This window comes from Pungitius pungitius, chromosome 1 (assembly GCF_949316345.1).
Source record: "Pungitius pungitius chromosome 1, fPunPun2.1, whole genome shotgun sequence".
Lineage (NCBI taxonomy): Eukaryota > Metazoa > Chordata > Actinopteri > Perciformes > Gasterosteidae > Pungitius > Pungitius pungitius.
This window is the reverse complement of record NC_084900.1, coordinates 24,160,264-24,171,486: the sequence shown is the minus strand read 5'-3', so window position 1 is coordinate 24,171,486 and position 11,223 is coordinate 24,160,264. Positions and strand designations below refer to the sequence as shown.

Genomic DNA, 11,223 nt, shown 5'->3' with positions numbered 1-11,223 from the left:
AGGCTTCTAATTTTTGGAAAGATCCACAAGACTTGAGTTTACAATTTGGTGCAAAAATAAAGTTATGATGTACACAGCGTATCAGATATAAAGTTGTGAAGTATGGAACCACAAAGTGATATAAGCAGAGACATTAATACATCTACCAGTTGCTTTCAACGTCCCAGTCACATATTTGAGTGGAACCTGAATATATTAGACATTCACAAAGTAAATGCTAATGATTGGGGTCTTTGTTGGTAAAGGGGTTTTCAGGGCATTCATTGGCCAATCCTAGACTTCTTCCCTTGATCATTTTCAACTATTAAGGATGATATTTCCATGTCAAGAGATTATATTTTACTTTGAGTTAGGCCTTTTAATTGAAAAACCACATTACAGTAAATTTTACAGCAAACTGACATTTAGTCACAATGCAAGAGAACATACCTATGGGGAATGTGTAACATCACACAATCCAATTGCACAAAAAAAGGCTTTTGAAAGAACTATTCTTCACTGGCCAGAATAAAAGAAACAGAATGAATCCATGGTTGGAATATACAAGGGCACCATTGGCAATATGCTGTGTAGGTTGGGGCATCAGTAGTTAAAAGACATCAATCAGGTCACGGAGACATAGTCAAGGTGTTTTTCCTCTTCGAGTCCCGGCGTGGGAATGGCACAAAGCTCCTCACTTCTTTAAAGCATAACCCTGTGGAAAAAAGAAGAAAATCATTTGTTTTCTGCTTGTAGTGCATCTCCACACCTCCAATATTTCAAACAGAACCGCCATTAGAGGTGCATAACATTATAATATAAATTCTAAATGACAACATCTACAGAAGCACTGCCACAGGATGTTTGAGAAGTTATAAATAATGAAATATGACCAACGTTGTAAAAACATGGAAAAAAAGTCTTCAAACATTTGGAAAGAATCACAAGAATACGGTTATAATGTATACTTTTTCCAATATGAGAAAACTGTATTACTTTAGTTAAAATCTTCTTTAACTATCATATTACAACACAAGAATTGTTCTTAGAAAATCTCTTTTCTCAAAAAGTTGAGACCATAACTGATACATTTAGTTTATGGGAGATGAAAGGTACACACACAAGAATACAAGCATACACTAATCCAATATGGACATCGAGTATATTGTGCTTACGCTTCCACTCATCCAGGGACAGGGTGGCGTTGTCATGGCTATCATCGTATGGTGCAGGCGGAGGCAAGTCATCTAGGTCCCGTAGGCTGTCGAAATATGGGTGCTCCAGAGCTAGTTCAGCTGTGGGTCTCTCGTCTCCGTCCAGAACCAGCATCTTCTCCAGCAGGTCAATACCTGCATATAGTTCATGGAACATACGAAGGAAAATATGTCACCAAATTGTACATGCCAATCTTAAAACTTCTTGATGTTTATGGTTGCTGCCAGTATAACAGAAGCAGAAGATTGAATTTTTCATACTTTTCTTTTGACCATTTTTCTGTTTCATAAAACATACAGATTGCCAGATCTACAAAATGTACCATTATGAGAAGTGTACGTGTACTAAATGTCAAAACATCAAAATCTGTAGACTGATCAAGCTCAAGAAAAAAGGCTGTTGCTTAACTCACCCTTTGCGCTCGCTCTGGGGAACAACGTTGAGAAGTCTTTTCTGGGATAGCGCGGAAGGGCCTTAATATAACTCTTGGCCTGAAAATGAAGCAGCAAAAACAAAATTCTACCAGATATAAAGCAAGTCGAAGCATCCGCTCATTCAGTTTGTTTCTCTGCTGCTATGAGTCTGCAAAATGGTGAATGCGTATCTCACACATTTCATTCTATGTTCTGCATGTCGCTGAAATGCAATTAGGGAAACTGACAGTTTCACTGAGCTTAAGTCTAAGTATGTGATACATTTTGAGTTCAGTGCCGATTGTATCGCATTCCTTATGCCCTTTTTTTGACTTGTTTCTGTTTTTGATACAAAACAAAAACTGAATAATTAAAGAACTTTACAGAATCAATTGTTCTATAAATTATTTCCATGTCTTTAAATCAATGTGTTTTTAGCCCTTTTTTCTACATGCGTTTGTTGAAGCCCTGACTTTTCCTCACCCTAAGTTTCCATTTTTACTTCCGGAACTGGTAAAGCTTCTTAAGATTTAAGAAGGATGATTTGTCTTTTTCTTTTAAATCAGTCGGCTCTAAATGATGAATACTAGTAACATATAAATACCATCACAGATGGATTGCAGTTGAATTAAATAAATGTGTATTTATGACTTACACATAAGATTGTTTGTCCTACCTCTTGGCTGTCCAGCTTCTGTATAAACTCTGCTCCAGGCACTCCAGTCACTTTCATGATCTGAGTCAGCTGGTCCATGTCTGGTAAATGTAACAATCAAGGAATTATTTACTTGGGATGTTCTGGTGGTTCAATAGACAAGTTCCACTTTGAAGCAGAGGAAAGCAGGATTTCCATGCAGGTCCATAAAACGGACTAATAAAGAAAAACGGAAAGCCACAAGTGACAGCTTTATGTTCTAGTAGATGCTATGAATCATTAAAGTGCCTGAAGTGCAAAAAAAGACATAAGAAGTAAATCGAAAACATGCAGAAAAGTATGTAATATAGTGCAGCAGTAGCTGCATTGCATGCTGCCAGAGGAAACTTGTTTTTGATTCATGTAATTTACTGTGATTGCCTTTCGCGTTCCACTCTGCACCTGATTTATAGCGCCTATCATTGAACTGTCACCTTTTAATAGAGTGGCTAGAATGGCATTTATTATCACGTCAATTTAATGAGGTGATATTAAAACTTGATGTGATGTAATTTAGGAATCATTTAGTACATTTACATTTCTGTTAACTGAAACATATTCATTATCTGGGACAGCATTCAGAAGTTACAAGTCCAGTGAACATAGAAAGCTGGTGAAAGGATACAATCTCTCCCTTTGAAAAGGGTTTTTCCATTGATCATTTCTGCCATGATACAGCCCACAGACCAGATGTCCACTGTAATGAAAAAATGAAAAAAAATAGAAAAAAGAACATCAGCGAGAACCAAAGTAGAAAAAATACATCACAAAGAGTATTTTAACTTAAGCTGAGTACAGTGGAAAGTAAAAAGTTGGCATTTACATGTCAGAGCAAAGTTTCTAGTCACAGAATCTATTGTGCTGTTTATATTGGGGAATACTTGGCGAGTTATACAATCCCACCCGGGTGGAAACATGTGCAGAGCTTCTGTTTACAGTAGCTGTGGTTTACAAAATGAAAAAAACCCATCTTCCCAAGAAGCATGAATCCGTTTGATTGCAGTGAACGCTCTGTCATTGTGGCTCAGCACAATCAGCCTGCTGTCGGACCCTTTTTAGTTAACGGCTAACAGATTAAGATAAAAAAAAAGAAGATTAATAGTCAAAATAACACCCATGAACTTCAAATGCATTTCACGCACCGACGGCAGGATTATAAAAACTGCTGACCCATAAGGTGACGTCCTAGCCCCCGCCAGAGAAAGAAATCCTTGTAGCTGGAGATCTTTTCCAAGCGACAAACAGCAAACAGTTAAAGCACCGACCGGCCGTACAGCAAGGACTCAGGACATATGTGAGTATTATTTGTAACAGCAGTGATTGTCTTGCCAGTCTGCGTGTAGTGCATCCAGTTGAGAATGACCTCGGGTGCCCGGTACCAGCGGGTCACCACGTAGCCCGTCATCTCGGCGTCAGTACTGCGAGCCAGCCCGAAGTCCAGGATCTGCAGCAAAGAAAAGGAATTACAATCATAATGGACATCTTCAAAGCTAAGTTGTTGTTTGGTCATTAAATGTCATTTAGCTGACGCTTTTATCCAAAGCGACTTACATTGCATTTTTAACCCATGGTTTTTACATTTTGCCCAGGGAGCAATTAGGGGTTGGCTGTCTTGCTCAGGGACTCTTCAACATGGCACAGGGGCAGCCAGGATTCAAACCGCCAACCTTACGGTTCCCAGCACACACCCACTCTACTCCATGCGCCACCACCGTTTTTACATGCAGGTTCAAATCAAGGTAAAAATGCATTTTTATCATATTTGCTTAAACTGCCACTGTCTCGACAGAAGTACGTGAGATAGATAATCTGTAAAAAAAATTGTGGTTCATCTGGCTTTTTTTAAGATCTCTTCATGGCATCCCACTGTGCCCAAAAGAACATAAGCAATCAGAGCCGAGGAATCCATTGTGGCTTGTGAATTCACATAAAACTGTCAGACTGGGCCAATGAGAACCCAGATTTTGTGCCAGGATTGCCTATTTTGCACTTCAAGGGTTTTTAGAAACATATTCTAGTCTACACCTGCAATGTAGTTAGATGGTTTGTGACCAGAAGGCTGAGCCAAAACCAAGCAAATGCTTATTATTTCTATTGGTCAAGATATTTTAGTTTAGACAAAGTAAGGCAAAGAAAGTTCAAGTAAATACAATAAAAAAGTTTGCAAATGCAGCTTTAACCAAAATATAGACATTGTTCATATTGGTTCCAACGTGTGTTTTCATACATCAACAGCAATATCTTCATGTCTCTTGAGATTTAGATCAGAATCATCTTTCTAGGAACAAAAACTAGTTGATTAATCCATTTCGCGTTCCCCATATTTCTCTAATGTGATGCAGCATCCCTATCATTTCAGGCTTGTCATGTTTTCAAATGAAATGCCTCAAAGTACAAACCTTCAGTTCACAGTCCTGGTTTACTGCCAAGTTTCCGGGCTTTAGATCCTGTAAAGGAAAATGAGCCGAGTGGCGCTTACTTATTGCACATGGTGATATACAGCCTGCTTGTACTGAGCCGTATCAACACTGGGCTCTGGAGGACGCTGAGTGCCTGTAGATCTTGTGGTTTTACATGACTCAATTTTATGTCTCGATGCCTGAACACCGAAGCATTTTAAACAGGAATTCAAATAGTGAGATGCAACCATGAGCTGAACATAAGACTCACTGCAGCATTTCTGCAGTCACTCCTAAAATACTATGCGGCACTGATGGTCAGTGTTGATAATACCTTAACTGTACAGGAATTACAAGAGTAATGGCAGGGCAACACAGACCCAATCGTTACATGAACATATTCAGTGAACGAACAGTTCTCAGATCTCAAACAAATGTTACCGCTGCTCCACAACACACTATTTCATTTGGTAATAATACGCATAATCAATAGAAGTAATGATCAAAATGTGTGAAAAAAAATCTACATTTCCAGGTAAATGCTCAAGATAAATCTTCATAACAAAGTGTGTTTGTAAATCTACAAAATCCGTGCAAGGAATTTGCAACAAAATTAGTACTTTGTCAAGACCATTTTAGGGTTTAGGCGTACAGTAATAAGAAGCTATTTGCCCTACTTTACCAAGACCACACACACACACACACATTTAGCACCAGTGAATACGGGCGTGGTCAAGCATTTCTAGACCTGCAGCTAAACAACAGTGAGTCATCTCACTCTACCTGTTGGGGCAGGATTCCATCTGCTTTAATAACAATTTTAAAAATAAATCAACACTCCCATGGACATCTTTAGTACGCGACACGTGGGCCTTTGGAGCCATAATATTCTACCACGCAAATCACTGCACACTAAAAAGCCTTTATCACAGAAGAAAACCTTTTGTCAGGAATATTTTTTTGATACCTAATCTTAAATAACGACGTTGACATTTGACTTGTGCTTACCCTGTGGATGATGCCAGCTTTGTGAATGTACTGCAGGAAGGGAGAAACAGAGACGCTTTCATAACAGTGGCATCCAAAATGCGTGATATTTGGCATAATAGTGGTATAGATTGTAAAACCTGACTGCTGTCTATTATAGTATAATGCATATCATAGTAAATGACTTTTGTTGTTCTGTTATCACATATTTCTTAGTACTAGTTTATAATTGTGTATAAGATACAGAAGTATGATTCTCCACTGCACCCTTCATTATACGTATATGAGCAAGTGCAGACAATTCTCTAAACGTATTATATTATAGTATTTATTAATACAGCACATATTGGGCATGAATGTGGTGCACAATAACTTTGGAATTCATCCAGCGAGGTTTTGATTAGTCACAACGAATGTTTTAATAATCTCCTTGTGATGCTTTGCGATAACATTGTACGTTTTGGAAAGGTTAGCTCGGCTCACCCTGAGACCACACAGCATCTGGTAGACGAGAAACTGGACTTTGTCTTCTGTGAGATGACCTCGGACCTTCGACAAGTCCGTAAACATGTAAGGCATCACCAGGTAGCTGAGAAAAAGAGCGCGAGAGGAGCAGAGTGAGCGAGGGGATGAATAGAGAGACTGGCAGTATAATTACCTCTTTTGAAAAGGCCAAGCACTGTACAAGCTTTATTCAGTCCGATAACAAAGAATGCTTAAGAAAAAGCTCTTCCTATGCAGAGTGCTATTAATGCTGTTCTCCAGGACTCACACATTGATCCAGAAGCTTAGGGTGCATGTCTACTTTATGTAACACTTAAGTTCATACAACCTACAGATCCTCCTCTTTGCCGTATCGTCCTAATTACCTATCTGGTATTTATCTTACCAGCCCACTAAAATCAGTCATTGAATTTAATAAATATAAAGATATTCTGTTTTCTTTCTTTTTATATTTTCTTGCTTCATACAGCTTTACATTATTTTTGCTAAAACATATATCCATAACAAAAAGAAGCATAGCTTGTCTCTGCCTGGCGGCTTTGCTAAAAAGGTGAAAGACACTCACAAGTCCTGCATGTCATCGAGGCTCGAGGCGGATGAAAACACATCAAGAAGTCCTATCACCTGTTTGGAAGGAAAAAGCAAGGCGACAAATACAGAGACACAGGCGCAGACATGAGCTGAACTATTAACAGGATATTATCACATCTAAAATGCTAAATGATCATGCTATTTACAGTGGCAATCTCAAAGATGTTCATTAAAATAAATATCTTTTAATACAACATCTATCGCAAAACAAGTTTACACAATGGTGACACTATGGCCCACTGATGAGAGTATATTGATATATTCTCAGTAAACTCTAATTACAAAATATCTTTTCAATGGACTGCTTTCCCCTGTGCATACATGTTATATTCTTTATATCATAATTAGATCTTCCTCACTCATAGTGACACCTAACATTGCTATCGTTTAGGAGGTTGTGGCCATTCAGATCCTGCACAGGGGGCGAATCCCAAAGCTCGGGCCCGGGGGGAGGTGATAGACGGAGTGTCCTGTCCGGGTCAAGTGCTGCGGCCACCAGGCACATGGCTTTGGTCACACCCGCAGGGCATCGGGTAATCAGAGCAGGCATGTGTTCACACAGGCTGGGGAGAAGACCGGGAGGATCTGCTGAAGCACTAGAGACCAATCAGGAGGTAGTCAAAAGGACTCGTCTATCTCACCCTGCTAGACCCACACAGGACAGAACTGCTTTGCCTTGGGGGAAGGCTAATAACCAGATTTAAAATGTGACCTCATCCGCTTTACCCCAACCTCTTCATTAAAGTGTCCTTTAATGAAGAGGTGCTTCATACCTACTGCCTCTGACTTGCCTGTTTTAGCGTGAATCTTGCCTGTGTGGAAACCAATAAACCACTCACCAACACAAGCACACAGTCATGCACTTGAGAAGAGACGCATGCCTGCACGCTCTGAAACATGCAGACATGAACACACACACTCCATCCTACACGTAACCAAGCCAATTCAATTTCACTTTATTTTGGTTATTTTAAGTTATTTTATACATCTCGTTAAAACTGTTAGTTATTAACATTATATAGTCATTTAATTCTAAATAATAGTTGATAATAATAGTATTTTTTCATCAGCTTTTTGTCATCATTCATTATTATTTGTTGCCTCTTTTATGTTTGCATATTATTCAATTTAGAAAAAACATATCCATCAATTACTCATCTGTAGCTGCTTATCCTGTTCAGGGTAACAGGGCCTTTGGTCCAGCGCACATTGGGTGAAGGCAGGGTACACCCTGAACAGGTCGACAGGCCATCGCACGGCTTGTGCAAAAAATCTTAAACTTCAATTTTCACAACAATAGGAATTCTAAATCAGCAAAGGGCTGAAATATTAAGGATTACCACTTGAGAGGTCATATAAAACCACAATTCAATTCTAGTCTTCAAAGACAAAAAAGAGGGGCATCAGGTTTAATCTCCTCACGTTTTCATGCTTCATGTGTTTGAGCAGTCGCAGCTCCCTGTAGGCCCTCTTTGCGAAGATCTCTGACTGGAAGGGCCTGTGGAGCTTCTTGATGGCCACTTTTTCTTTGGTCTTCTCATTTATTGCTGAGCTGTGATGAATAATGGAAAAACAAGCAATTAGCTTTTGCTTTGCACTCTTAGTCTGCCTTCTAGCTTCACTATGATTTCCCTCCTTTGAAGACAGGAGGAGCAGTGAGAGAATCTATTTTGAGGCATCGCTCTCTCGCAAAGAAGTCCAATGAATTCCTAAAACAACTTAGACCCTCTCTCAGATGGAGAGATGGAGTGGGGGCGGGGGGGTGGGGGGGGGGGATCTGGGGTATATTCAGCATGAACATGTAAATGCATGAGCAACTGGTGATGTGCACAGTGTGTCTGCAGTGATCTGCAGGGCACCAAATCGTAGGAGGACAGGCTATTTGAAGCCCCATCCACCAACACGCATTACATACAACACTTGTGCATAATGCTGTGGACAAAACAGTACTGTTGGATGATAGTGTCAGACCAGCATTCGTAATACATACAGTACATCTTACAAGTAGTGAGCAGTAAATGGCTATGTTACAGTTTATTAATGTGTTCTTCGCCCATGTTTGCAATTGTCGCAAGATATGTGCGACAGATGTGCAATTTGGCAAGATTACAGATGGTGGTGGGCTCGATCCAAGTCCATCAGATGGCGCTTCTTGTAAAGGTCAGACATTTTAACAGAAAATCACTCCGTAGCTGATGCTTTAAACCCTGGGGAAAGTAACTGGCACAATATCTGCAGTTCTGTGAACAGAAACACTAAAGTCCAATAATAATAATAACAACCAGTATGGCCCCCTGCACGTCTTCACCTCGCAATGACACATGCATGAAGAAATGAACGCGCAAAGTGGCCATAGTTGAAACCTCACATCGTCCCTATTATTGGCCAAGTACCAGCAGTCTCTCCGTGGCGCAGTGAAGTGCCAGGTGGTGTCGTGCTGACGGTGTAACGTTAAACTACAGGACGTAACCCGTGGCCCCACGGGACCCACGCAGCCAGTGACGCAACCTTCGAAGAGGAAGGGGCCTCGCTCATGGTGCCAGCCAACGTTACGAGCTACGCGCGTGAGGTAAGCGACACTCACCACACGGAGCCGTACGCCCCGGTCCCTATCTGCTTGAGCCGGGTGTATTTCTCCGGGACCTCCCACACCGTCTTGTTGATTTCCTCGCGGTAGAAATGTGCCCGAGGCTCCATCGTGAAGAGGATACGGCGAAACTTGGAGACAAGTTCTCCTCCCTCAGCTTGCAACTCTGTCACTTGTTCAGAAGGTAAAGCAAAACACTTGAAAAAAAAGAAGTGGAAAGGCGTCTTACCCGACAGCTTATTTCCGTTGGAGGTTTTCAAAATAAAGTACATTACGCGTTAACTGTGTGGGAGTGACCCGAGTAATCCTCTGTCAGGAAAACACGGCTAACGGTTAATTTAAGGAATATTCACCATGTAGAAAAGGATTTTACTCATATCTGATAGTTAACTTGATATATCTGGATTTTTACATCGGAAACAAACTTTATTTCGAAGGCAACCTCAACAAATATCCTGTGTAGATTTGACAGCTCGTGGTGGCCTTGATCGTGCAACACAAGTCCGTCAGTACACGTTACTGACTGCGTTACAGCGGACAACTTAACATGTAGCCGCATGTTGTCTCATTTTGCCACAAGCAAACTAATCATTTCACAACGCGTCATTCGCCGTGTGGAAAACAACAGCGGTGATTTGTGAAAATCGGACGGCTCGCTTGCCGAAACACGACTTGATTCGCTCCCACCCACACATAGTAGGTGTTACTTGTCATGAATAATCGCTGCACACTGCCAGAAGTTTATGAATCATGGCAGCGGACAGCAGGACATTTGCACTCACTGACATAGATAAAACATGAATTCAGCTCTGAGATTTGTTCTTTGCAGAAGTAGGTTTCTTATCATAAATAATCTATAATTATGAACCATTCTTTAACCCTTTTCTAACATGTATGGGAGAGGAGCACTTCCTCTTGAAGGCCTGTAAATCCAGAAAAAGAACGGGGAAATCTACACAGTTATCAAGATACATCACCTGGAGCTACTCCATGGGAGGTTTAAACACAGCTGACCTTGTTGAGAAGAACATAATGATGCGAAGATGGTGCAAATAAAATATTTAATCATTACACAGCACAACATGTTTTGGGGCAATTGAGTTGACATGCAGCTCCCATATTTTGGGTGCAGCATTCCAACTAGTAAAGGATGAGATTATCCTGTTTTATAACAATATGTAAGATTTTCACTGTAGGATGGCACAAAATGACCACAATATATCTGCCCGTGTTGAAAGGGTTATGAATCCATACCAATGACTCAGTCATTACTTGACCAGGTGTTGAACTCTTTCTCTCCATTCTGTACTCTGTTTTGTAAAGAAAACATCCCGGTGACCTAATCTTGTCTGTATGGTCAACATATTAGCCAAGTAACCTAAAAGGGGTTTTACAAGTTCAACAGCAAAATGCACACATTTTTTTACCAGCCCTTGCACACAAGCGTGTGCGTCAGTAATTGTCATGGCAACAGAGCGGTGACGCGCGGCCGAGGGGCTCTGCTGAACCGGTCCACGTTGGTTCTTTGCTCTTGGAATTGACCCGTGGAGATCCGCTGCAAAACCTTCCCCCTGCAGAGCTAAATTTTAGGAGATCTGAAGCTTGTTGAGAAACAAAAGCCAGCGGCACCCCCAGGATTTCTTCATCAAAGATCATATAGCATATTGGCTAGTTAATAATAATAGCAATGTGAGACTTGCCTCTGGCAGGCAGATGAGAGCACGACGGCAGAACAAGGAGTCGCTTATATAAGTGAAGTCCATACCTTCATCCAGGTGCCCTCAATCACTCATCAGGGAGCTGCACCTAGGACTCACAGACATTGAATACACATATGCACACAGACACATATTC

At 40.7% G+C, this 11,223-nt stretch overlaps 1 protein-coding gene across 1 annotated transcript; it reads right to left on the bottom strand.

Moving 5' to 3' along the window:
* Nucleotides 1–489: 489 nt before the first annotated feature.
* Nucleotides 490–9,583, bottom strand: mapk13 (mitogen-activated protein kinase 13). Its single transcript, XM_037478911.2, has 12 exons — nt 9,367–9,583; nt 8,205–8,334; nt 6,757–6,815; nt 6,171–6,276; nt 5,709–5,738; nt 4,701–4,748; nt 3,631–3,745; nt 2,927–2,998; nt 2,284–2,363; nt 1,607–1,685; nt 1,155–1,328; nt 490–694 (listed from the first exon to the last, which is right to left on the bottom strand). Exons 1-12 carry the CDS (start codon nt 9,477–9,479, stop codon nt 609–611), a joined length of 1,092 nt encoding a protein of 363 aa, XP_037334808.2. The 5' UTR covers nt 9,480–9,583; the 3' UTR covers nt 490–608.
* Nucleotides 9,584–11,223: the final 1,640 nt, after the last annotated feature.

Excerpts from the sequence above, each read along its gene's own strand:
- mapk13 (XM_037478911.2), bottom strand. The coding sequence starts at position 9,479 with ATGGAGCCTCGGGCACATTTCTACCGCGAGGAAATCAACAAGACGGTG. Across the intron at positions 8,335-9,366 it reads GGGGCGTACGGCTCCGTGTG|CTCAGCAATAAATGAGAAGA; the intron begins GTGAGTGTCGCT and ends TATTCATCACAG. Across the intron at positions 4,749-5,708 it reads AAGCTGGCATCATCCACAGG|GATCTAAAGCCCGGAAACTT; the intron begins GTAAGCACAAGT and ends TTTCCTTTACAG.